Consider the following 25,624-nt stretch of genomic DNA (forward strand, 5'->3'; position numbering starts at 1 on the left):
TTTGTTAGGCAAGAGTCAAGATAAGTATCATAGCCTATATGTGCCTTAACAAAAGCTGAATTAAAAAATAGACCCACCCTGAGAAATATTATTTGGAGCAGCAGGCCAGAAAAGAGTGACAAGCATAGACAGTAGGCTAAATAAGGTGACAAGTAGTCTAGTCGGCCTTACTAATGGTTGACAAAAAGGCCACGTCACACTGCTTTATTGCTTTTCTCACGAGCGGAATAGACATCATTCTTGCCGTTGTGCACCTGTTGCACACATGTCAGTGGTCGCTGCTGGTCAGTAGCCTACTGTAAGTCTAGAGCTATTGGTAAGCGTGAGCCGGCGTTAGCGCCGTCCATTCCAGAACGGAAGCCGCACGTTCCTGGCTCTTGCAGTCATCGTGCGCACGAGATTTATCAGAGGTTCGGGAAGGATGAATGAAGGTGTCATTGCAATTTTGTGGGCGGTGAAAAAGCGGGAGAGAATGTAAGGGATATGATCTAACTTTTTTATGGTCGGTGCCAGAGTCTGGAACCATATATATGGGGGGTGGTGGTGGAGGAGATAGGCTACAGACCATCTGGGGGCTGAGCAGACAACACCGATTGCTTTGGGACTCTAATTTACCACAAAAGAGAACTATCGCCCACTGACAGGCAGCCTTACAGCAAAACGAGTTAAAGTCTCAAACTCCAGATCATAGCATGGGACTGCAGCTTGTTGAAGAGCTGGTAAGGTTTGTGGTGATGCATGCAGCTCGTTCTCGTCCTAATGTTGTTGACACACTCTAAAAATTAATATGTTGGCTCAACAGTTTGCATCTCTTTTTCTTTCTTTTTTGAGTTCTGAATTAAATTATATTCAACCAACATCATTTAAACAAATGACAGAATTACACCAACAGGTATTTCCCTTTACTTTTAACATTTATTCTCCTTATCCAGTCATGTGCAAAGCATACCCAATTTCGAAAGTTATCAAGACAATTTCATTATTAAGTTACAACTTAATTTAAAAAAATAATTTAATGCTAAACATTTAATTTAAATTACACTATTAAGTTAATCAACATTGTGTCAACAGAACCTGAAATGTTTAATTAAATGAAAACTTTTTTTAACTTGCAGCCATGCATTTATTTAATTTGTGGTAACAGGTTCCCTGAATTACTTGTGCATTGTTATGAACTAACTTTAATATCCAATGCAACCAAAGCTAAAACGAATACTGAAAAAATAAAAGCTATAGTGTATATATATATATATATATATATATATATATATATGTAAATATATAAAAACTTATAACACTGCTCACAATTACAAGCTACAATTGTACTGTTGAAAGAAATGAAGAATATAAGAAAAATAAATAACACGAGAAAGAAAGTAGAAAATTAATACGAATAAAAAGATAACAAAAAATAAGAGACAGGGAAAAGTAAATGTGTGTGCTTACTTATTCTTAGAGAAGGTGAAGAAATAAAGAATATATAAACAGATTTACATTAAATAATATAAGAAAAGAGAAAGAATATGGGGGTGATAGGGGGTGATGTGGTGTTATTAAATATCTTTCAGCGATTAAGGCGGCTCCAGGATGTCTAGAATAAGCCAACTGCATTGGTCAGTCTTCCTATTTTAAACAACAGAAATGTGTGTATTTATTTTTTTAGGTTCTCAAAACAGCTGAACACTCCCTTCACCCCACCCACAGAATAACTAAATCAAATTACATCTACTTTAAACTACACACTTGTTCTTTCTCTGGAAGTTGTTCAATCCTTGAAAAAAAGCTGTGGTCACAGACCACAGATGCTTAGCTCCAAGACTTATGGGTGTCACATCTAATCACAGGTCACCGGGAAGAGAGGTGAGGGAAAGTTGGCAGGAGGTGCCTGTGCAGAGACGTTCGCTGCAGGGGAATATGAGACCAGCATCATTCAGGAGAAACAAGATGGTCTTCAGAGTCAGACACAACAAGACCTGAATGAAACCTCCCAGAAAGTCATCAAACAGAGTGAAGAGAAGCTCAAACTCAATGTAAGAATGAATTGGCCTACAACTTGATAAAAGAGAACATGGCTTTACATTTTCACACAGTAGCATAAAATATTGTCTTTTTGTTTTTCTTAGGTTGACCGGTCAGGACAGTTAAAACTAGAAACTGTAGAAGACCTCTTTAACATTTTGGAGTTGAGGAAGAGGAGAAAGGAAAGGAAGATTCAAGCGTTAAAGAAACAGCCAGAGCCTGATATCCTGGTAAGGAACTCTTTCTACAGTATACTCCAAATAATGCTGTATCATTTCAAAACCCCTAAAATGTACATATTTGAGGTGTAATTATTGGCTAACATTTTTTCAGCCTGAGACAGTGGACCAGGCTTTGTTCCTAAAGGCTGTCACAGAGAATAAAATACTTGTTGTTGAAAAATATTTATCAGATGGTGGAGACCCCAATGTCTGTGATCATGTGAGTGTGTAACACAAAACATTATATATACAGTATATACTGTAAAACCAAAATTTATTCAGACACCTTCAACATTTCTACAAGAACTCAGAGTTATCAAATCAGTTGATATTTCACTGGTTTTGGACATCTTTCTATTACTGTCTCACAAATGAATTAGATTGAATAGTTGTCAGCTGACAGCTAAATACCAATTTAGGTCAACAAATTACTAAACAATGCTTAATTTTGTTCAGTCTGTGACGTTAAAAGGTCGCATTAGCAATTAGAGAAAAAAAAAACACTTGGTCAGGTCACTAAACATGGTCAGGTCAAAGTGTCAATATAATAAATTGGTCGCAATTTTTTATAAATTTTACTGGTAGTCCACTTGCATGAAGACTTTTGGGTATAATATGTCACAGTTTACTTTATTTTGCTATCCTCAGTGAACTAGTGTCCTGCACCCACTAGTAAAAAAATATAAAACATTATATCTGGTGTCTGAATACTTTTTACATTTTTTACCTGATATTTATATTTTATAATTTCCCTTTTTATTTTTAGTTAACAGTAACAACCCTGACTCTCACTTGTTCTCTCTCAGTTTAAACGCTCAGCTCTGCATAAAGCCAGTGCACAAGGTCACACAGAGATCATGCAGAAGCTCCTGGAGAGTGGAGCATCCATGGATCAAAAAGACAAGGTAGCACAGATGGCTGATGTGACTTTTACACCAGAGCTACAAGATTATTTCCTCACATTTATTTTATATTATAATCCTGAGATGTTTTTTTTTTATCATAATCATAGCTGGATGCCTCAGCTGTGCACTGGGCCTGTAGAGGTGGAAGCCTGCATGCTTTGGAGCTGCTTTTAAATAATGGAGCCAAATTCAACACTAGAGACAAGGTAGATATAAAGCTACTGTAAGCGTATGACACCAGATGGTCTTTGGACAGTGATAATTACATTCACAAATCATTCTAATGCTTGACATGCTAAAGTTTATGTAGCAAGCAGTGATAAAGCACTGAAGTTTGCACTCTTAGCACTAGGTGGACTAACTTAAACGCTTCTTGTGTATCTTCAGCTATGCAGCACTCCCCTCCATGTTGCAGTTCGGACGGGACATTATAACTGTGCTGAGCATCTCATTCACTGTGGAGCGGACGTCAATGCTAAAGACAGGGTAAGAATTCTATTTCCATAACATTCAGAAGCTTTAATATGGTAATTTTAATATGTTATATTAACATGACACTATAGACTTGAGGAAAAGTGACTTTTTTCTTTGAAACATTTTAAATAGTAAATTTAATGCATTGTCCCACATGTTGCTTTCTTCTCTAATGCTAATGTTTTGTGCTTGTGTAGGATGGAGACACACCAATGCACGACGCAGTGAGGATAAATAGATTTAATATGATAAAATTGCTGATGATGTATGGAGCCAGTCTAAATGCCAAAAACAGTGTAAGTTCAATCAGGGTACATACAATCTTAACTGTGCATGGTGATCTAGAGACTGATTGAGTTACTAGAGGATTATGTTTAAAGGGACATTGTGTCTTATGGGGTTAGAACAACATGACGGTGAGTAATTACTGTCAGAATTTTCATTTTGGGGTCACGAACCCTTTAATGCCCCGATGCTGACTTTATTATAAAGTCAGATTATAAAATTTAAGAAGCAAGATATGCATAAAAAGATGATAAAGGGAATTATAAAGGAACAATGAAAGAATTGTCTCATACTGAATTCCTTGGAAATCTTAGTTGTATAAATATATCTGTTTGAATAGGTATATTTTTAATGGATATATCCTTAAACTGATCTGTCATTTACAGGATGGAAAGACACCAATGGAGACTCTGCTTTCATGGCAAAAAGGTGTGAAAAATATCCTGAATAACTTTAATGAAGAGGAAGCACCAAAGCCAGATGAACAACTTTTATTTTGAATGTTTTCTTTCTTTCTTTCTTTCTTTGTGAACAGTACTTTTCAATTTACTTAATGATGATGCTAATTGCTGGCAATATATGGAAGCTTACTGCCAACAGTGGCAAACAGGACATGCCCAGCTAGTTTCTCAGAGACACATGACTCCATCAACCAGCGCGCAGACTGGACTTTTGGTCTCATGAATGAAACTCGGCGTAATGTTATGCCTAACCTCACAGGCCTGAGAAATACGCTATGCATATTTGAAAGCAGAGGTAGACAGAGTCAAAGGACCAACCAGCCTAACCTTATAGTACTGATATTCTGCAGCAGTCGGGGTGATAGAGACTGTCGGATGTTTGCTGGATTTGGGAGACTTTGGAGTCATGCATCAGCTATCCTTTAGAAGTTATGAAGCAAAGAAAAACGTTCATTTTGTTTTTATCTGTGATTTAATAAAAAATAACGTGATCAGATCACATTTGATGAATGTTTATTTCGATTTGGTTTAGCCATGTGGGGATGACACAAACAATCTAAAACACATGGCAAAAAAAAGCATAGACCAGACTCGAGCCAGAAGTTGACAACCGGCATCGTCGTAATGGCAGCGCGCATTGTTTAGAGCAGAAAAAGGTGGCTGTAACTGGCAGCTAGTTTTGTAGCTTGCTGTCATAACAAGTTACACCAATCTCTGAGGGCCTCACCCGTGTTTGCAAAATGAAGCTGTATTTTTGATCTAATACACTATAGATGACAGCTTTAGATATATTTCACTTGAACACTTTGAAGCATGTTCACACTTATATCTTACTAGGATTGGGCGGCAAGGACAATTTTTGTTACCAATACCATACTTCAAGGGATAGTTCACTTTGAAATTAATTGTTTATATGTTTTAGCTTACCTCAAGGGCATCCAAGATGTAGGTGTCTTTGTTTCCACAGCATTTCAATTTTGACATTTTTTGGTCAAACCGTTCTTATCTGTCAGACAGTCCTATGCAGTTTTAGGGGGTCCACCTCAAAGAGCACAGAGAAGTCACAATTAAACATGATTTAGTGACTCGTAAATGTAAGTACACATTGATGGCCTAAGACACGAAAGAGCGGTTTGTGTGAGAAAACGAACAGTATTTATATAGCTTTTACCTCTTGTTAACATCCGTCGAACTGATCTGAATCAGATGTCCAACTGAACCGTCTCCAGGCGTTACGCCGGAAGTGATCTCTCGCGTGTCTACGTCACGCATTGTATGGAGATTTCGGAAGTTTTACCTTTCACTAGACATATTTAGATCGCAATGGAAGACGACTTCGATATCATGAATGCTAATCGTTCAAGTGGCATACTACTGCTATCATATAGTGTTTGGTAAACAAACAAACACGCAAACAAAGCATCCAAATCAAGAATGAAAATAATTTAATGCCAAACATACAAGGCCAACCAAAGCAATAATTAAATATTATAAAGCAATACAACATTTTTACCTAGCAATTATAACCCCCAAAAAGCTCACATAAAAGGTGAAGAAAAAACACCTAGATAGGCATTTTCTGAAAAAGAAAATATTGCAGTTGACATGAGGTCCCAAAAATATATGCACAAATTCAGGTTTTTCTTAGAAATCAGTAAAAAGAAAAGTCACAAGTTAAAAGAAGAGAGCAATCACATAGAAGGCATGAGAGACAGCAAGGAGGACTAAAGAACATCATATAACTAGTAAGGGAGTAGTGTTTTTATTTTTGATTACATATTGAATTTCATTTTAACATTATAATGCTAGGTGACTTTTGGGAGAAGTAATGATGTGCATAGCCTGGTGGTAAAACAGAAATGCTTGTATTGGTAGGCTGTCTGGTTTGACACCTCCACTTTTCAGTTTGGCACTACAATGGCAACACAATGGGCGAGTCTTTGAACTGTCTAAACATGTTTGATATTTGAATGGTGAAGTAAGGGGTGTTGTGGGTAATAGCTGTCACACTGAATTAATCCTTCTGTTTTGTCATCTCTCTGCTACTTTGAATACTGTTAGTGCTGTTTTTTTCAACCATAGATGGGAGGAAGGCAACCAAAGAGGAAGTATATGCATATATGACTATGCATTCTGACTAAGATGAATGAAGTAGTTTAGGTTTGGATACAAAAAAAGAATAGGAAAAGGCAGCATGGAAAAAAAAACAGAGGCAAAGAGGACAAAAAAATGTGGGATGTTAGGGGAACTTATTATCTGAAAGGTCAAATTGGCCACTTGGTCCCACAGAATTCCCTCTCAGAACTAAAAGTGAGACACCCTGAGCTTTTTGTCAACACTTTTAGAATAAAAGGCTTCATGTGAATCAGCGCTAATATATATATATATATATATATATATATATATATATAGAAAAGTGAACAGTGATTCTAAACTGAACTGTTTAAAATTACATGGAAAACTGTTAACTGTAGCAAAGTGGAAGAGTGAAAGGAGATGCAACCAGAAATGGCTTGTACAGAGAACAGTGTCAACGTCTTTACTTAGAGGATCTGTATCCCAAACAGCCGGGACACATTCCTGACACAGCACCTGATGCTTAAATCTGAATTAAAATAGTGTGTTAAACATCATTTGGGTCTGCTGGTGGCTGGTCAAGAACAGCAAATCTTTAAACAGCAGGTTTTGGCCATCAGTAAACTCTCCCTGTTCACTACACAATAATATTTACAAACAGTACAAAATGAGAACAACTAAAGGAAAACAAATTAACAATTAGATTCCGTTAGTCATCAGTCTGAGGTTAAGTTACTCATAAAAATATTCTTTAAAATCTTATTTTAAGGGTTATTTACAGGTTAATTACTATAATGGCTTCTTTCAGATTTTCCAGTGTTCCAGTATTCCAGTGTTCCTGTTGGAGCTTCTTTGTTGAAGTCTTAAAGCAGCTTCTGGATGATGAGAGATGAGGATTCCATTACTTTATGCGTCTTCAGAAGACTTCAGCAGTTCTAGAAAAGCACCAACAGCTCCAAAGTATCCCTGAAACGTGCATACACACATATTAGTGTGCATATAAACAAACAATATATGAAAATAATTTCATTGAACTAACGTTGTTATTTGTATTTTGGCTTTTCTGTTCATCAAAGAATCCAAAGGGGGAAAAAAAGATCAGTTTCCACAAAAACTGTTTTCAACATTGATAATAATAAGAATTGTTTCTTGAGCACCAAATCCACACATTAGAGTAATGGCTGCTATAATTGTTGCCAGCAAAATAATAAGTTACATTTTAAAATGTATAAAAAAGATACAATTATATATATATATATATATATATTATTTTAAATTGTAAAAAAAAAAAATTCTCACAGTATTATGGTTTTACTGTATTTCTGATCAAATAAATGCAGACTTTGTGAGCATAAGAGATTTCTTTTAAAAACATTACAATAATCTTACTGACCCCAAACATTTGAACTTAAATGTATTTCCAAAATTTGAGAAAATATAAGCAATAGAATAAGAACGATTGATTGAAACTTAATAAAGACAAAATTACCTCATGTTCCAGGAAAAGGGCCCTCAGCTGGCCCTTAGACCAGAAGTCCATAGCATAGGCAAGAAGCTTTGTAGACACGGTGTTTATACGCAGAAAATTCCCCACAAAAACAACCCGTTCGATTTTCTACAGGACAAAACATAATCACATCACTTAGTTATGAGTTTTATGACCATAGAATCTGTGGATGTTTTTCACATTTGTCAACTCATTTTGGTAGAAAATCTACAGAATTTCATGAAACAGATTTAATCATGGTAAAATTGAGCGTCAAGTTTCTGCGTGGGCCTGTTTATAGCTCACACTGACTGAATTAACAGCAGGTTGATTCCAGCAGCATTTCTTCTTCACCAGCAGAGGGAGTCCTGACACAAGCAATTCCTTTTATGGACTTTTTATAGCAGGTGCTTAAATCTCTGTTTTTGTTACCATCAACTTGTCATAGATACTTGCTAATGTGATAAGTCCTGTATTCTCCAGGTATTGTTGGGAGTTACTGCTCTGATGGTGTTCTGCACACCCTGAAAGCCCTGTACAATGCTGCTTGATCACCAGGCTACAAGGCAACACTGTAGAGAAGCCCAGAGTGGCCAGACAGACGCTCACAGCTGCTGCTGACTGGTGGGTGCAGACATGCAGACACACACACACACACCTCGTTGACTGCACACATGCGTGCGATGGAGCCAATGTTGTTGGTTATGGTGACGAGTGTTGCTCGGGCCAAATCCTCTTTAGAAATACTTTCCCTCTTCTCTTTGCTCATCATGTGACCAAAACTATAACAAAAACAAAAGCACATATTTATGTCTCTAACAGACACTAACAGAAAGCACTGCAACCAAGTCTGTAAACAGTTATATGTATATATATATATATATAAAATTAAAATAATATAGTATTAAATATAATTACAAATATATAATGAACATGCATACACACAAATTTTATTTTATATATACAAATTACAGTTTAACATAGTCTCTTTCTTAAAGTCTTTTATGTTATTCGATGGATTTATTTACAGTATTATTGTCAAATATTCTTAATTTAAAATAAGTTTTCTATTTGAATATATTTTAAAATGTAACTTATTCCTGTGATGGCGAAGCTGAATATTCAGCAGTTATTACTCCAGTATTCAGTGTCACACAATCCTTCAGACATCACTGTATTATATACATTTCTGAAATGCACTTTCTGTAAAGCTGCTTTGAAACAATATGTATTGTGAAAAGCGTTATACAAATACATTTGAATTGAACTGAGTCATTGCTTAATATTTTTGTGGAAAGTTTCTCCCCATCACAATTCTTTGAGTTTAGAAAATTAAAAAAAACTTAAGAAAAACTTCTTTTTTTTTCTTCTTTTATAATATAATAAATGTCTTTACTGTTACTTTTGAGCAATGCAATGCATCCTTGCTAAATAAAAGCATTATTTTTTTTTATAAATAATCATTTTAATACATATTAAATATTATATTATATAATTAAATTTAATTTATTTTTAATAAATAATAATTTTACTGATGGCAAATGTTTGAAAAGTACTGTAGTGTTTATTAAAATTACCAAGGAATGGGGTCTCATACTGTACATTTGTGTCACATGAAACAGGCAGGCCTACATGCAAGACTCCATAGCATCACATTTCACTTGTGGACCTTTGTCATCTGACACCACACACACACACAAACACAGAGTGTCTTCTGTACCTTGAAGCCACCGCAGACCCCTGTAGGCCGAAGCGCTGGTAGTCCCCTCCATAGATGTCCTTCACCAGTTTGTCCACGTTGGTGCTGTCCCCTTTGCTGGCCATTTCAAGGGCCTCTTCAAATGTCTCACAACCCGTCAACAGGCAACACAACCCCAAAAATGTCCCTCCTCCAAGACTACAAGAGAAAAAGAGTGAGAAAGGAACATTGAGGATCAAAACATTATTACGGCTACATTTGAAGAGCACACATGTGCATTCACACACGCAGACATTTTTGCCCTTTAAAATCAATTTAAACTATGTGCCTATGGCCAAGTTCTGAAACATTCCAGATTACAGTGTGTGGTCATTGCAACACAAAGCAAGGACTAGTTCACATATTATATTATAAATGTTAAAGGTTTTTGAAGTCTCTCATGTTCACCATGGCTACATTTGATTAAAAACACAGTAAAACAGTAGCCTAATGTTGTAAAATATTAAAATGTTCTATTTTAATACATTTTAAAATGTTATTTATTCCTATGATGGCAAAGCTGAATTTATAGCATCATTACTCCAAACTTTAGAAATGATCAATGTTGAAAAAGCTTGTGTTGCTTAATTTGTGGAAACTGTGATATACTTTTACTTCTGCTGACCTCTCCTCTCATGTCAGTCACTGCTGAAATGCTGTTCCATTCTGGTACAAACACGTTTAAAATTAACTCGTCAACCTACTCTGTTGTCAATCACAGATTTGTTATCTTCTAAAGAGGACTCATGTCTCATGTTTCAAAGGGAAAAAATAACACAGCAGGTGCTCTTATGCTTCTAACAGGCTTTCTTTGTCCATGAGAGATGAGGAAACAATCAGGTTCAAGATTTAGAAAGTAGCCAATGGTAAACTCATAATTCAAGCTGGAGAAAAAAATCTGGATGCATCTTAGCAAAAGTTGCTCACAGAAAAGACAGAATAAGCAAAGAGTGTTTTTCAGAGAATATCTAATAAATAATAAATAAATGTAGTGTTTTTTTTATTTTATCATTATTTTTAGCTTGTTATTTGGTACTACAAGCTTTTTCAGCCATTTTCAACAGTTACTCTAACAAATAAAACATTCCGTGTGAATTTCTGACAAATTTGAAAAAACAAACAAAAAAACATAAATTACTTGTTTTATCACAGTGTTATTGAGAGTGTGTAACTCATTTTAAGGGGTTTCTGCTACATGGTGCACATTGCTCAGCTGTGCTGACCTGGAGCCTGTCACGCGTTTGTAGTTGTCCTTGGAGTACACTGCCAGAATACTGACGCCCGAGCCAATGTTGACCAGCAACATGGGAAAAAGGTTGTCAAGACAACAGGGTCTCTTGATGCAGTTCTGTGTGTCGGAGGGGTTCTCAAAGTAAAAGCATTCAGGATGACCGTTAAAACCGACCGAGTCTATGTACAGCAGGCCCTGGATCAGACAGTCCAGCTCATCCAACTTCAGCAGCTCTAGGTCTGCCATCTACAAAGAAAAAAAAAATTATGGCTGCATGCAATAGACGTATCCCTTAAATGTAATTATTGATGATACAATTAAAAAACATCAGGCTTCGACTTTCCATTGAGCAATTTGGACCAAAATAAGATGCTTAATATGTTTATAGGTCAGCTTAAAAGTAACACGCCCTAAAGTGACATTAAAAACTAGTTACAAAAGATTTCCATCAAAATAAAGAAAGGTTATTTTTCAAACTGTAATAATATTTCTATTTATCACAGTTGTTCAGCATAAGATATTTTCAAATCATACAGTACCGGTCAAAAGCTGTGAAACATTACTATTTTTGTTTTTGAAAGAAGTCTCTTATGCTCATCAAGTCTGCATTTATTCATTCCAAAATACAGAAAAAAATATAATACAAGTAATATTGTAAAAAAATAATTTAAAATAACCATTTTTATATTCATTAAGATTCCTGTAACGGTAAAGCTAATACTTTTTTCAGGATTTTTGATGAATAAAAAGTATTAAAAAAAGAACTGCATTTATTTTAAAGTGTTTATTGAAATCTTTTGTAAGAAAATACACTACTGTTCAATATTTTTCTTTCTTTTTTTTAAATAAATTTATATTTTATTCAGCTAGGATGTGGTGAGTTCCACAAAAAAAATGTAGGACCCAAGTTAAAAAAAAAAAATCTGGTTTCTATTTCTTTGGCATGATGCAGTAGCTGTGAAATCTCATTGGTCCAAAATCCTACCCCACATAGGTGTATATTAAACACTTGATTTTATTGTCAAAACCGTTTGAAAGCCCAAATGCGGCCATCTTCTTACCGATCTGAAGTCATTCTCAAACTTGTACGCCCCACCTCCGGTGGCGCACAGTGTGGTATGCAGGCTTGAGAAGTGCTTATCTCTGCCCATCTGTATGAATCTATGCATGGCGGCAGTGGGGAAGCGGATGAAGTGCAGGTTCCCTGTGCGACCGCAGATGGTCAGGTTGCGCAGCTCCAGGTGCACATCACGGATGCCGGTTTTTCCGTAGGCTGTGTTGGAGGTGAGGTACCTGCGTATACTCTTCAGATTCTCCACCTCCTCCTGCTCCTCCTCAGCAGTGATGTCTTTTGGCTCGAAGTACACAAGCTTTACTAAAGTACCACCAATATCCATCCCAAACCATGGAAAGGCTAGAAAGAGACAATGAGACTGATTAATGTCATTGTGTAAATTGTGTTCCAAAGATTAAGAAAGTAGACAAACTGGATTGCCAACTAAAAACTACAAAACAACAAATCCACCACATAATAAAGGTCAGTTAAAACATTTTAACAATTTTACTATATTTTTTTAAAGAAATGTATACTTTTATTAATCAAGAACACAGTACATTGGAAAAAGTGACCAGAAATACATTAATAATGTTACAAAAGATTTCTTTCAAATAAATGCTGTTTTGTTTTGAACTTTAAATTCATGGTGGCTTCCACAAAAACAATAATGCATACAGTACCAGTCAAAAGTTATGAAACATTACTATTTTTGTTTTTGAAAGAAGTCTCTTGTGCTCAGGAAGTCTGCATTTATTCATTCCAAAATACAGAAAAAAATATAATATAAGTAATATTGTAAAAAAACTATTTTAAATAACCATTTTTATATTCATTATTATATTCATTAAGAACAATTTTACAATATTTTTTTTAAAGAAATGTCTACTTTTATTAAATCAAGAACACAGTACATTGGAAAAAGTGACCAGAAATACATTAATAATGTTACAAAAGATTTCTTTCAAATAAATGCTGTTTTGTTTTGAACTTTCAAATCATGGTGGTTTCCACAAAAACAATAAGCAGTTCAAACACGACAACAAATCAGCATATTACAATGATTTCTAAAATTATCATGTCACACTGAAGACTAGAGTAACAATGCTGCAAATTTAGCTTTGCCATCAGGAATAAATTAGATTTATTTTCATTATATAAATGATAAAAAAAACATTAAATATATTTCACAATATTACTGCTTTAAAGTATTCTGTGATCAAATATATGCAGACTTAGAGAACATGAGAGAAGCAAACTTTTGAATGCAAGTAAACTAATCGAACATAACTAGCTGGCCAACTAAAGAGAGGCAGTGATGAGCAACACTGCAGCAGCTAATGAGGAGTCAAGGCAGTTACCATGGCAACAGCCACGAAGCTGCAAATGGCTATTCTAAGATGCTTAGAAGCAGAACCAGTACAAATGTTCACAGATTCCCATGTCTATTTCAAAATAAATTTAAAAAATCAGCAGACCCGACCTAATTTACCAATCAGTGTCTAACAAGCAGAGAGCTCAAAGTCTTATCTTATCAGATAATAAGTACATTATTACTGATATGACTCTTACATCAGACGTTCACTGGGCTGAACCCAGAGAAGTCAGGAAAAATTTGGGCACCTGCCACATTGTCAGCTGGTATTGCACAGGTGACCTGTCTTTGACCAGTATGCTCCCTGCTACAACATCATCTCAAATGACCCTCACGCTTCCTTTCCCCCTTAATATAGATGTGGGCATATGCTGGGAGGTTTATTTATTTTGGACATTCTCTTATTTCAAAGCATGCAAATCAAGTGGACGAGAGCCCAACTCAATAAATATCCACATGCTTTGCTTTCAAAGGAAAATGCATCCTAAATAACGCTTAATCGATTCGGATTATTGCGATTATGAAATCGCAGCGGCTGTGGTTGTTTTTTATGTGCAGCTTGTCAGTGACGTACGGCTCTGTGATCCGTAGTAAATGTAGCTCCATCTGAAAACACTGCGAGTTTGAATCGCTTATAACGTCAAACATCTTTTCAAACTTGAGAAGCATTTATGAACCTCTTGTCCAACAAAATACAACATTTAATAAATTAATTCAATTAAATGTATCAAAGCATTTCAATCTTCTGTTTATCCAGCTACAGCGATAGTATGATGTCCATAGGGATTTCCTGGAATGACGTGTGTTGTCTACTGCCTTTCAGATGGAGCAGCATTTACTACCGATCAGCCATGCAGCACTCACAAGCTGCGCATAAAATAATCGCAGCCTTTGCCAAATGGAGTGCGGTTTCATTGCGATTAATCGTTTAGCCCTACTAGCCAGAAATTAACAATGTTGCTTCTTCGTTGAACTGAATGATCTGAGCCAGAAGCAGCAGGTGAATGGCGTGTGACAGTCGTCTGACATAATGACATCAAACAACTCATGTGAGTGTGGAGGTCTGTTTACATCCCCCAGTCAGCAGAGGCATGGAAAGGGAGAGAGACTAAGAGAGAGAGAGAAATTGGCAGGCAAGTGTGTCCATGTGAGAAGCTGGGAAAGGCGAAAAAGTGACGAGAGAGAGAGAGAGAGAGAGAGAGAGAGAGAGAGAGAGAGAGAGAGAGAGAGAGAGAGAGAGAGAGAGAGAGAGAGAGAGAGAGAGAGAGAGAGAATGTGACCGAGTGAAGGAGAGGGACTGACATGGTCGGCAAGCCAAATGAGTGTCCATGTGAAAGAGGACCATGTGAAATACTTCAGAATACTGTTTATCTGGTAAGAATACTTTTTAACAGCATTAAAGTAACACCAGGTAACTTTTGCTTTTGGGGTCCCCCTACAGTTGGGGAACAGTATTGTCTTCTACTACTGTCGTAAAATCTGTCATGATTACACGTGCATTTGTTTACAGGCCGATACCCCCGAACTCTGCAGAAGGAGTTCTCACGTCTTGGGCAGACTGCCTGCGTTGCGTGTGAGATGTCTTCATCCCAAGTACAGTGGCATATATTTCAGCATGTCATATGAATATAAGTTCATGGGTTTTGTTTTTTTCAAATGCCAAAAGATTGCGTAGCTCACGTTTACAAGCCAGCGTCATTATAGTAGCCTATTGGCGAACGTTTTACTCAAATATGCTAATTAAATTCAATGTTTGTGTGATAGATAATAGCCATATATCGTCAATATTACAATATCAAGCTACCATAGATGAATCTGCAAATTTGAAAAATCGATTTGCATTACAGCCTGAGGCAAGACACTTTCACCAGAAAAATAAACAAACAAACATGACTATCAGCCTGCAGTACGTCTAATCATGAATTATTTACTTGCAAGAACGTAGCCCTTGTACACACCTTGTCAGTCGAATTGTGTAGTTCTTTTTGTGCTTGGGTTACTACCGAAGTTACGTAGTGTCAGTTATAAGTGATACAGACCCCGTCAGGCTATGGCAGACATGTCATTTAACCTACTGTAAGTCGATGTACCATCACAAGGGTTTTGGAAATATATTATGAAGGTTGAAAAACTACATTTCGAGGGCTTGGAGCCAGAAGGGCGTAAGTGGCTTTTAACAAACTTTACAGGAGAGACAAAACAAAATTTTGACCATGCTACAATCACCTGTATTATTAACCTTAAACCACAAACATTGTAACCACAGGCATACTTACATGAAATGAGAATTTAAGTAAAAAATGTATGGCATATTAACACAATCAAAATGTTCTAAAACATTTTCAAAAAAACAAAAAGTCAAATAAGTCAAATACGCCTTTTTGTTGCTTTATTCAATACAGTTTGATCTCAGATAGGTATTTTGGCACCATTGGATAGAGCTCATCGAGACCTTTATTTTGATATAAAGAACTCATATTCGCCCAAAATACCACTTACGCCCCTCTGGCTCCAAGCCCTCGATATTGTTGCTTTAACATGGGTTGAGTATAAATAAAAGAACAATAAAAACAACTGCAACAACAAAGGTGTTACCACCCACACAAAAGTTGGCTGGAGTGGAGGAATGTAGACAAGCTGGCCTGGCATGCAGTCTTGACGCAACTAAAACTTAGACTTGCAGAACTGCAAAAGCATTGTAAAAATAGTTACTTTTCTGCTGCCATTACCTTTGGCAACAGAAACTAAACCTGACATCAATTCACTTTGTTCTATTACATTTTTGCACTTCAGTAAAAAGCAATGAAAAAAATCTAATCCATTTAGTGTTGCAATCACCAGAATATGCTGCAAATATAACTTTTCAAAAAGTGTCATAGCAATTCCAAGGAAGCAAAATATTTTACATTACACAAGGATAAGGTGATGTCTTACCTGGCTTCTTTAAACACTTAAACTTCATCCTGCTGGTAGCCCTAATACATTCAAGTGCAAACACAAAAGCCTAACCAGTAGGAAAGCCCACAAACAGACAGAAATTAGAAGTTCAGTTTGGCTTGCAAGTTGAATTCTTGGCGTCGCTTTAGCAAAAGTGAATAAATAAAGAGAAATTCTTAATACTGAAGGATGGGGGCGTTTTTGTCTGTCCTTTAAACGCGGCTACGCGAAGTCAAGCGCTGATTGGTCGAAGCGCGTCGAGCCTTTACATCAGGAGCGATTTCAACACACCTCCTGACTTTACACTGGCCAATCATAGAGCGAGAAGAACAGCCTCAGGTTTCATCAAAACAAAAGACACTCTTCAGTGAGCAGGTCAGACAGCACAGAAATCATGACAGTTTGTTCAAAGTTTGGGAGCTGAGAAGTTTTTTATACGTATAAATACCGCAACTGAATGATTTTCATGCAAAAATGAAATAAGCTTTTCAATCGAGAAGCGTTAAATAACTCGAACGTCATCCTTAGATGATATGAACTGAACGTATTACAATAATATGACAGTGATTCTTGCATTACTTTTTATTACTATTTTGGAAGTAACATCGAATGAAAATAAACCCACTCAAATAATTTGACAATTGGCAATTCCTGTACCATTCAATGCTACCGAATCCACTGCAAGAGCAATGACTCGGTTCATTCGATTCTTTTTATTGAAACAAAACCCTTATGAATCAGTTAGAGCGGTTTCTGATTTATTATTAACTACACCAACTACTGTTACTGTGTTATACTTAAAAGTCTGTCAACATACATAAACGGTTTAGACCTAAATTTAGTATATATTACAATTTGGCAATGTACTTTTGAGCGAAGTGAATTAAATAAGAATTGCAGCCTTATTTAATCCAGTCCCTCAAAAGTTACGTAGCCTAACGCTAGTACTACATAAAGCAATCGATTCATTTGCATTTTGGACCCTTATTCAGTTGAGTTAACTGAGGTGAAATTGTGAGGGTTAACTGAAGTCGATGACATCTGTAACGTTAAATCTATGACAGTAACTGGCTCAAAATAGGGCAAAGTATTGTGCCATTACACTGGCAACATTTCAATTTAATTGCGAGGAATACCGCTCTCGCAACGTGTTAAATATTGACTCGAACACGTCTTTACCAAGAGGTCTGTCTGTATCTTTAGGGCATCACTTAATTATCAGACATTGAGGAAATCATGTAAGTTACAGATTTTACCTAAAAACATTGAAGGTGTCTGTAAACTTACGCGGTCTGTTTTTCTTTGCCGACTCCAATCGCCTCCGCAGCCGACACCTTTTCGCCGGAGAGCCGTTGGTTTGAGGGTCGTGGTGAAGATGGTGGTAATTATCGTCCGTCGGACTGTATGGGCTACAGCTCCCGTTGCTCAGCTGTCGCCGGATTGCCTTGTTGTGCATGTTTGTGTTGCAAGGACCAGAACCTTTCTGATCCATCGTTGATTTTGCCTTATCCATATTTCAATGCACAGGAATTGTCAACAGCGTACGACTCTTGTAAGCCTCAAAACACACACAGATATACGTGCTGATGAATGTGCCGCGCTCCGTCTCGAGATAAGAAAAAGCGCGTGGCTAATAATGACCTAACACCAAATGCACGGATTTAATCTAAAAAATGACTATTACAACAACTTCAGCAATGATAAAATCGCGTATTTACAAGTGTCGAATTTAAACGATACGAGCAATAAACCAACAAGCGCTGCGGTCGAGGTCATTGTCGGTCATATTTCCATAGTCCTGGCGCTGCGGCAGATACCACGTCAAACAACCGGTTCATGACGTCACCAGGAATGGCTCGAGACAGTTTACGGCTCACACAATCAATCTTCTAATATTATCTCAAGCAAAAGACCAAAGTACAAAACGCTCTTTCCTTACAAGTCAACATCTATCTATCTAAGATAGATTTCTCTCACTACGTGTGGGGTGAACAGTATGGGGGTGAATGAGGTCGAACGGGAGTTTCAGTTTGGTGATTCTCGGGTGTCTAGCAAGCAAGTGTCATGGACGACAGAGAAAAAGGAGGGTTCAAATAATTGGATTTTTAACCAAATTAACACGTGCAGGCTAATTTTTCCAGTCGTTTAAAATAAACGCGGCTAGTTTTAAATATCTCATCTATTTTCTTGCTGAAGTTAACCAAATACAGACATATGTGGTTGACTATAGATTATGCTTTTGAAGTTTAAACAAATTAATTACCTTCTGCTAAATTCAGTATTTTATTTTAGTACCCACAGAAAGACAAATTTACATTTCAATCAACAGTTTCTGACTGATAGTAAAATACTTTTCACACCATTATCTACTTATAATAATAAATGTTGCAATTTGTATTTTATTTTCCTTTTGATTGCTAAATTGGCTCACCCACCACCTAATGGAGAGAAGAGTAAAAGACAGTTGACCGAGTGGCAGAGAGCAGTAAATACCACAATAACCAGAGATAAAATAAGTACATTTTATGTATCCACACACCACAGAGTTAACTGACTTTGGTCAGTTCAGTAAGCTTTAGAACAGCGGAACAATTGCACCATCAAATGTCATTTCACTCACTGTGAACATTTTCTGGAAAGTAGTGTGTGGTACTTTTTACATGCCAAAATAGCTTCAGGACTGAGAGGGGTCAAAGCATTTAGGAAATTGCTATTAATAAGACACTAGTGACCTCAACAACTACTTGGAACCATCCTAAAGAACTGGACATCTTTGACAAAATGTAATGAGGACAACTGAATAATTCTGTAAGGCAACACAAACATCAATATTTTCTTGGATCCAAACAAAAGAATTCAAAATGAAAATGTAATTTATTAAACATTTGATCTAAACCTATAGACTTTAAAACAATAAAATGGAAAATACAAGTGTATTTTTATGATTTTTTGTTATTGTGAAATTAATTTGGGATAAGCTTGTCTTATCTGCTAAAACATCCATAAATCTTGGAATGCATGTGTGTCTCTAAAAAACAATAGTCAAATTTAAACCCCAGTGTTTTATTAATATGCAAATATTTATTTTCTGTGCAAGATTTACATTACCTGATTATTTGTTTCAGCATTATTTTGTTATTCACCTTATTTTAAAATGAGGTAGACCCAACGCTGTTGTTTTTGACGTGACTGTTTACCAAGGTATTTCATTGTTGTCCCATGCATAGGCTTTCCCTGTTTTTTCAATGTTTAGATTGTCTATTATGTTCATAAGGCATTGGACAGAGTATTCTGCGCTGAACAGCTTGTCCTTAGCTATGTTTCGATGGTAGGGCCGAGACAAATCCGTATTCACGGTTCCAGGATGCAGGGATACACACACAATTTTAGATCGCCCTCGACCCAGCTCAATGGACAGGTTTCTGGTGGCCATGTTTAAGGCAGCTTTAGACATCCTATAGCTGTACCATCCTCCAAGAACTGTAGACAGAAATATAAACCAACAGAGTGGTAAGCTTCAGACTGTTAAGAAAGAAATAATTCAGATGTGGCAGTAAACAACTAGTTAAGTTTATCTGAAGTCACTTCTAACAGGTAGCTATAAATTATAATTATATGTTAGTATGAGTAAATAATTTGGGCCTCTAAAATGCAACATCATATCCAAGTTCTGTCTTATTTTGAGAAACAGATTTAAGAAAACATTGTTGAAAATGTGTGCATGAGTTTCTTAAAAAATTATAAGACAAATTTGTTTCATGTAACATGTACAGTTTCATTATTGTCATATTTGAAGGGCCCTTATCAGGTAATTGGTAGCATAAACTTAAGCTGAGGTACAGGAAACGTTTTAAATCATCAGTTTTCCACACAAGTTCATCTGATTTTTGACAGCATACATTTTTTTTCATAAAAGTATTTATCTGAAGCTCATGCAGATGTGTTCTGAATTGAGAAGGGAAAGGAGGTAAATTAATTACCTAAGTTAAACTAAGTAACTAAGTAAAAAAAAAAAATATTGACGCCACTTTTTTCAGGTTAAATAAGCTTTAGCTACTTAAACTATCAAATAAACAATCAAGCAGTACAATTTTATTTAGTATTTTTACATTAACAATGTAATAAATGTTCTGTTTATAAAAACTAAATATATTTCCTCATCAAGTTGATTTTTAAAGCAGCACTATGCAGGATTTCCGTTTTTGTCCAACTCTGACCTCTACAGCCGCTGTGGAGTACTTGTACTGTCATAAATAGCACTCGCACAGAGATGTCTCTGCACTCACGGCCTGATCCCCTCCCCCTGTATACCGGTACCTGTTCAGTAGGATGGAAGCTGTAACGAGTGGAAATAAGGTGTGGGCCCTTTAAAGATGAACTGAACTGAAAAATTTCGACGTTGAAAACGTGTTGTTTATGACAATTAAAAGTAAATTACACTAAACATTTTTTTAAAATATATATTAATATAGCTTTTTTAAGCAACGCAAAATTGCGCTTGTTTGCGCTGGCAGTTCCGATGACGTCACTGGCATGGTAGGACCCGCGGAGCGCCATAGACAACAGCTGTAGGTCCTGTATACACAGACGAAAATGAGCACTTTTAACGGCATGGATTACGCATTTGAGCCCGTGAGGGACAGGCCGGTAGTGTCTGACTACCACCACATGGAGGACGATCAGTTTCAGGCTTCACTTGCAGTACAGGATCGTTTGGGGGAAAGTGACTGTGGGCGCGAGCGCTGTGGAGCATAGACACTGCACGGAGACGATCTGTTGCAGAGAGGTCAACATGGACATTTATTGATCGGCGAAAAATGCATCACCATGCACCGTTCATTTTGGATGCTGTTCGGTGAGAGAAACGTGTTGAAGGAGGCTATGCTGTCTCTAATGGATGTCCGAGCTGAGACGCGAGCGCCCCATAAGTAACAGGGTATTTTACGAATAGGTGACGGCTGGGCTAACTTGTTACACTTTTCTCAGATTGTTTAGATTAACAGCGTACTGGCAGTTCACTCTATGGGCGAGGGTGCATTTAGGAAGGAGAAAATCCCATCCTTTACAGTAAACTATACATCAGGGATCTTTTCCCCCTCACCCGAATATCAAGGATTCGAGTAACGTTAACGTGATGCATTGAACTTGTAACTTGTGTAAATAAAACATTTCATGCATTGTCAGACGTTTCATGTACTCATTGACGAAAGTACACATCTCTAAATATTGTGTCGCTAAAAAATCTGTTTCCTCAGCCATGTCAGCTAGCCTCAGACTGTTTACAAGCTACGGCTGTTCTGCTGGTGCGGGTAGGCAACGGAGTGGCTTACCATGCCAGTGACGTAGTCGAACGTTGAAATCCAACATGGCGGCGCCCGTGTAACAAAAACAACACTTTTAATGTACCATTTTATCCCTTTTAACAAATTCTGCCATTTTAAAAATTGTACCAATGAGAATAAATAAAATACATCTGTTATATCACCTTTTCTCAAATTTCAGTTCAGTTCATCTTTAAGAGCTGCTGCCTGTTGAACTGTCGGCAGTCTGTATTGTATTCGCCTCGAACACCACATGTATACGGCGCCAGGTTATTTCTGTTTGATGCTCATTTTAGCAGATCTTTCTTGCCGTAAAGCAATTTGTTACATCGCGAGACCTGATATCACGCGACACTTCCTGCTGCTGCGGCCGGCGGCTCGCCGGCTCAAAGTTGCAAGTGTGTTTTTTAGACAGACACAGAGATGCACCTTTATTTTCACCAAACTGATTGCCCACAAAAAAAAAACCCTCACAGATAGTGTTTTCAAGTCTGAATTAGATGTGACATAAGGCGGCGATATCTAATTGGGTGAGTCGTTTACTTACTTTTTAATTAGTCATCCCAATAAAGCCATTATAAATTTAGACTGTTTCGCGAATGCTGAACACGCACAAAAATGAGAGGCGGTATTATTTAATGCACTAACAGCGTAATAGACCATGGATATGACATCACTTTGTAGGCCAACTGGCAGTTAGCATTACACTGGTTCCCTCTACAAAAATATTTACCATAAAACAAGCTCTGTGGTCAACAAACGTTTATTATACACATTTTGTCCATCAAGATCATTTTCACAGATCACTACACCACAATCCCATGACTTAAACGTCACCATCACTAAGCTTCCGACAACTCTCAGTTTTTATCTAAAAAACATTTTCCATGAAAGTTGAGTTTACCTGTTTGGCATGATGACATTTAATCTCCCCAACTGCCTCTGTAGCCACACGTTAGCATAGCAACTGCCTTTTTCAAGACATGTAACAGTTTTAAAAAAAGCATGAGTGGGTAATACTGATGTATTTTATTTCGTAGAATACGTGACAGTGTCTTGAGCTGGTGTTAACCACAGACCTTGTTCCAGCCATTTAACCAAAACCCATTCAAGAAATCCTTTGAATTTGGGACGAGGATGAAACCGGAAGTGTCAAAATTCCAAAGTGCTAAAACTCATGTCTGCGTTTTGGCCTACAAATTTATGTCATGCCACCAAGCATAACCCAATGGAGGCATTGCCTCCTCTCATGTGACTTTACCTCATCATTTTCAATTACCCCGGGCCCTAAACCAAACTCATTGCATGATTTAAGGCAGGAGTTCTCAACTGTGCATTGTCTGTGCATTGGCAAAAGCAACGTATATGATGCCTTGGGATGAGAATGCGTTGATGTGCAGCATCCACTTGGATGATGAGACCGCCGCCATATTGCACCAGCTTACTGGTGAAGAGGAGGCAGTGATGCAGCCAATCAGTATATAGGGATGATTAGGAGGCCATGATGGACAGAGGCCAAGAGGCAAATTTGGCCCGGATACCGGGGTAACACCCCTACTCTTTTTCGAAGAACATTCTGGGATTTTTTAATGACCACAGAGAGTCAGGACCTCGGTTTAACGTCTCATCTGAAGGACGGTGCTCATTGACAGTATAGTGTCCCAGTCACTACACTGGAATTAGGACCCACACAGACCACAGGGTGAGCACCACCTGCTGGCCTCACTAAAATCTCTTCCTTGAAGAAGTAAACTCACTTGGTTTACTTGAAGTGAATGAAAATGAGTGTATTTATTTCAGCAATTAATTTACGTTATCTCGTAATTAATTGCTGTGCAATATAGGATTGAATGAGTGTACTCGATAACATCCACTATGGTTTCGGACACCACTACAAATGGCTGTCCCCTCAAGTAATGCTCTTTTTTATGTATATAAAACATTTGAGATGCTGTGCAATGAAATTAGTCACGTATCTATTGTTCGTCTGCATGGTGTGCTGCTGATGAATAAACAATGAACTCTTGCTTGTAAATACTTGTGTACTGGAAGATTTTAATGTCATATGTCGTAATATACATGTTTTATTTTTGTACTGTGGATTTTTTTTCTCATTGTAGTGTACATGTCTCCCTTACCTCCTCAAATGAAACACCCCTCTAAACCTAATGAAGAAAAACTGTTTTGCATAGGGATACAAACCATTGTCTCCTATCGATCCCACTCTAGCAGTCATGTTCACAATGATGCCACTGTGTTGTTTCTCTTTTTCTGGGGGCTGCTGGCCAAACGCCCCTGTTCCCTTCTGAAGCAAAGGGGCAAAATATTTGGCCATCACTAGAGGACCCACCGTATTAGTGGCCAAAGTGGAAATGGTTCCCTGTAAAAAAAAAAAAACATGTAAAAATGGCATTTGAATTTGCCCCACAACATAGCCTATCTATACTGATAAAAGGTCCATTGGTCACCTGAGCGGACACGTCCCGTAAACTTGTTTCTCCTTTACCGGATGGATGAAGCATAGCTGAAGAATTAATGATCAAATCCACTTTCCCAAAGGCTGATTTGACATTTTCAGCTGCTCTCTTGATGTCATCTTCCTTGTTGACATCCAGTTTCAGTACAGTCATCCTGCCCGCGTGCTGCGCGCTCAGCGCTGCCAGATATTGTGCAGTGTCCGGATTTCTGCATGTTGCGATAACGGATGCTGTAGATTTGTTTAAAAGTAGATATTTGCAGAAGTCTAAACCCAAACCTCTGCTTGCTCCCTGTACGAGCGCCACAGCAGCCATGACTTCACTCCTCGAGAAAATCAGACGCACGTGAATCTGTATTGACTGCCCTCTATGGGCGGCAGAAGGACGCTTACACAACAAACTAGTTTTGTAACTATAATCTAGCGTGTTTCCGTACTAGATGTTGGGAGAAATTCAGATGGCATTAAAAAAAGTTTTTATATATATATATATATATTTATTTGGAATTTTCTTTTATTGACGATCACTGAGAGGTCTATTATTTAAAAAGCAAAAAAAAAAAAAAAAAACATTTATTATTTTCAAGGTGAAAAGGATTCATTTGCCTGGATCCACCCCGAAGAAAACGTCTAAATGTCACGTTTTTAATGAAGCAGCCTAATGAGTAAAATGTCTATTTTTCCGTCTATTTTTTTCAGTCTATTTTTTTAACTCGTTAATTCAGAAAAACAGAGCAAAAAAAAAATCCATGAAAAATTAACTCATTAATTCAGAAAAACAGAGCAAAAAAAAATTCCATGAAAAATTAACTCGTTAATTCAGAAAAACAGAGCAAAAACTTTTTTTTCTCATGAAAAATTAACTCATTAATTCAGAAAAACAGAGCAATTTTTTTCTCATGAAAAATTAACTCGTTAATTCAGAAAAACAGAGTAGATTTTTTTTTCTTCAAGTGAATGCAATACGCCTCTGTAGAAATTCATCTAGGCTATGCAAAATAATCCTTGAAAGATTTCTCAGGAATATGGATTGTGTATTGTCAACAATAAGCAGAAACATTCTGCATTTGCATCCAAGTGTGGATCATTCATTTCAACATTTATCCTCATTCTCATATTTAAGAATCTGTCATCTTTTATGCTACTGCCAGTGCCCACTGACATACTTTTAAAGCTATTGTTATACCATTTTTATGACCTTTAAACACCCTAAAATGCACACATGGTCTGAGAAATCCAAATTTTCTCGGGGGAGTATGCCCCCCAACCCCCCTAACTTCCTCACTTTTGAATGTGTGTGACTGTGTGGTAATGTGGGCTGGTATGGTTACAGTGCCAGGGATGCCAGTCTGCCACTGCATAGGCCTGCAATATGCATTATTCTCTGTATCGAATCATGCTATCTTATTCCCCACCCCAGGCCCTGATGTTTCGGGTTCAGCCCCTGATGTTTTTGAAACCTAGAAACGCCCCTGTGTACGACTAATACTAAAGTATAATAAGCCAGAAAAGAAATAGCCATTTGCAAATTTAGGCTTAGCCTACTTTATTATCAGTAGAAGCCA

General features: G+C 37.1%; 3 protein-coding genes and 1 long non-coding RNA gene across 5 annotated transcripts; 2 read left to right on the top strand and 2 right to left on the bottom strand.

Annotated features, from left to right (window-relative positions):
- Positions 1 to 521: 521 nt before the first annotated feature.
- ankrd1a (ankyrin repeat domain 1a (cardiac muscle)) lies at positions 522 to 4,861 on the top strand. The gene is made up of 9 exons (XM_039657387.2): positions 522 to 719; positions 1,845 to 2,030; positions 2,124 to 2,249; positions 2,353 to 2,460; positions 3,047 to 3,145; positions 3,253 to 3,351; positions 3,533 to 3,631; positions 3,817 to 3,915; positions 4,291 to 4,861. The coding sequence occupies exons 1-9, from the start codon at positions 693 to 695 to the stop codon at positions 4,402 to 4,404; spliced, it is 957 nt and encodes a 318-aa protein (XP_039513321.2). The 5' UTR covers positions 522 to 692; the 3' UTR covers positions 4,405 to 4,861.
- Positions 4,862 to 5,793: 932 nt separating this feature from the next.
- Positions 5,794 to 18,320, bottom strand: pank1a (pantothenate kinase 1a). 2 transcript variants are annotated; one of them, XM_039657061.2, is made up of 7 exons: positions 17,550 to 18,320; positions 11,958 to 12,310; positions 10,889 to 11,142; positions 9,648 to 9,824; positions 8,586 to 8,709; positions 7,931 to 8,056; positions 5,794 to 7,407 (listed from the first exon to the last, which is right to left on the bottom strand). In XM_039657061.2, the coding sequence occupies exons 1-7, from the start codon at positions 17,773 to 17,775 to the stop codon at positions 7,348 to 7,350; spliced, it is 1,320 nt and encodes a 439-aa protein (XP_039512995.1). In that variant the 5' UTR covers positions 17,776 to 18,320; the 3' UTR covers positions 5,794 to 7,347. The 2 variants fall into 2 exon arrangements, with proteins under 2 accessions (XP_039512995.1, XP_039513037.1); XM_039657103.2 differs by lacking the exon at positions 17,550 to 18,320 and adding an exon at positions 16,260 to 16,437.
- LOC148973560 (uncharacterized) lies at positions 8,212 to 9,687 on the top strand. The gene is made up of 3 exons (XR_016146682.1): positions 8,212 to 8,334; positions 8,411 to 8,551; positions 9,550 to 9,687. It is a non-coding gene; the product is annotated as an uncharacterized LOC148973560 (long non-coding RNA).
- Positions 18,321 to 18,532: 212 nt separating the features above from the next.
- LOC120468641 (uncharacterized) lies at positions 18,533 to 24,430 on the bottom strand. Its single transcript, XM_039657208.2, has 3 exons — positions 24,052 to 24,430; positions 23,786 to 23,963; positions 18,533 to 19,742 (listed from the first exon to the last, which is right to left on the bottom strand). Exons 1-3 carry the CDS (start codon positions 24,373 to 24,375, stop codon positions 19,456 to 19,458), a joined length of 789 nt encoding a protein of 262 aa, XP_039513142.1. The 5' UTR covers positions 24,376 to 24,430; the 3' UTR covers positions 18,533 to 19,455.
- Positions 24,431 to 25,624: the final 1,194 nt, after the last annotated feature.

Source organism: Pimephales promelas, chromosome 15 (genome assembly GCF_988280905.1).
Source record: "Pimephales promelas chromosome 15, fPimPro1.hap1.1, whole genome shotgun sequence".
Taxonomy (NCBI): Eukaryota; Metazoa; Chordata; class Actinopteri; order Cypriniformes; family Leuciscidae; genus Pimephales; species Pimephales promelas.

What these genes read in the sequence shown, in the direction of transcription:
- ankrd1a (XM_039657387.2), top strand. Translation starts at nt 693, where the DNA reads ATGGGACTGCAGCTTGTTGAAGAGCTG. An exon ending in AGCCAGAGCCTGATATCCTG is followed by an intron (nt 2,250 to 2,352) that starts GTAAGGAACTCT and finishes ACATTTTTTCAG; the next exon opens with CCTGAGACAGTGGACCAGGC. An exon ending in AATTCAACACTAGAGACAAG is followed by an intron (nt 3,352 to 3,532) that starts GTAGATATAAAG and finishes GTGTATCTTCAG; the next exon opens with CTATGCAGCACTCCCCTCCA.
- pank1a (XM_039657061.2), bottom strand. Translation starts at nt 17,775, where the DNA reads ATGGATAAGGCAAAATCAACGATGGATCAGAAAGGTTCTGGTCCTTGC. An exon ending in GGCAAAGAAAAACAGACCGC is followed by an intron (nt 12,311 to 17,549) that starts GTAAGTTTACAG and finishes GTCTCTTTCTAG; the next exon opens with CCTTTCCATGGTTTGGGATG. An exon ending in CCCTTTTCCTGGAACATGAG is followed by an intron (nt 7,408 to 7,930) that starts GTAATTTTGTCT and finishes TGCACGTTTCAG; the next exon opens with GGATACTTTGGAGCTGTTGG.
- LOC120468641 (XM_039657208.2), bottom strand. Translation starts at nt 24,375, where the DNA reads ATGGCTGCTGTGGCGCTCGTACAGGGAGCAAGCAGAGGTTTGGGTTTA. An exon ending in TACGGGACGTGTCCGCTCAG is followed by an intron (nt 23,964 to 24,051) that starts GTGACCAATGGA and finishes TTTTTTTTACAG; the next exon opens with GGAACCATTTCCACTTTGGC. An exon ending in GGGATCGATAGGAGACAATG is followed by an intron (nt 19,743 to 23,785) that starts GTTTGTATCCCT and finishes TTCTGTCTACAG; the next exon opens with TTCTTGGAGGATGGTACAGC.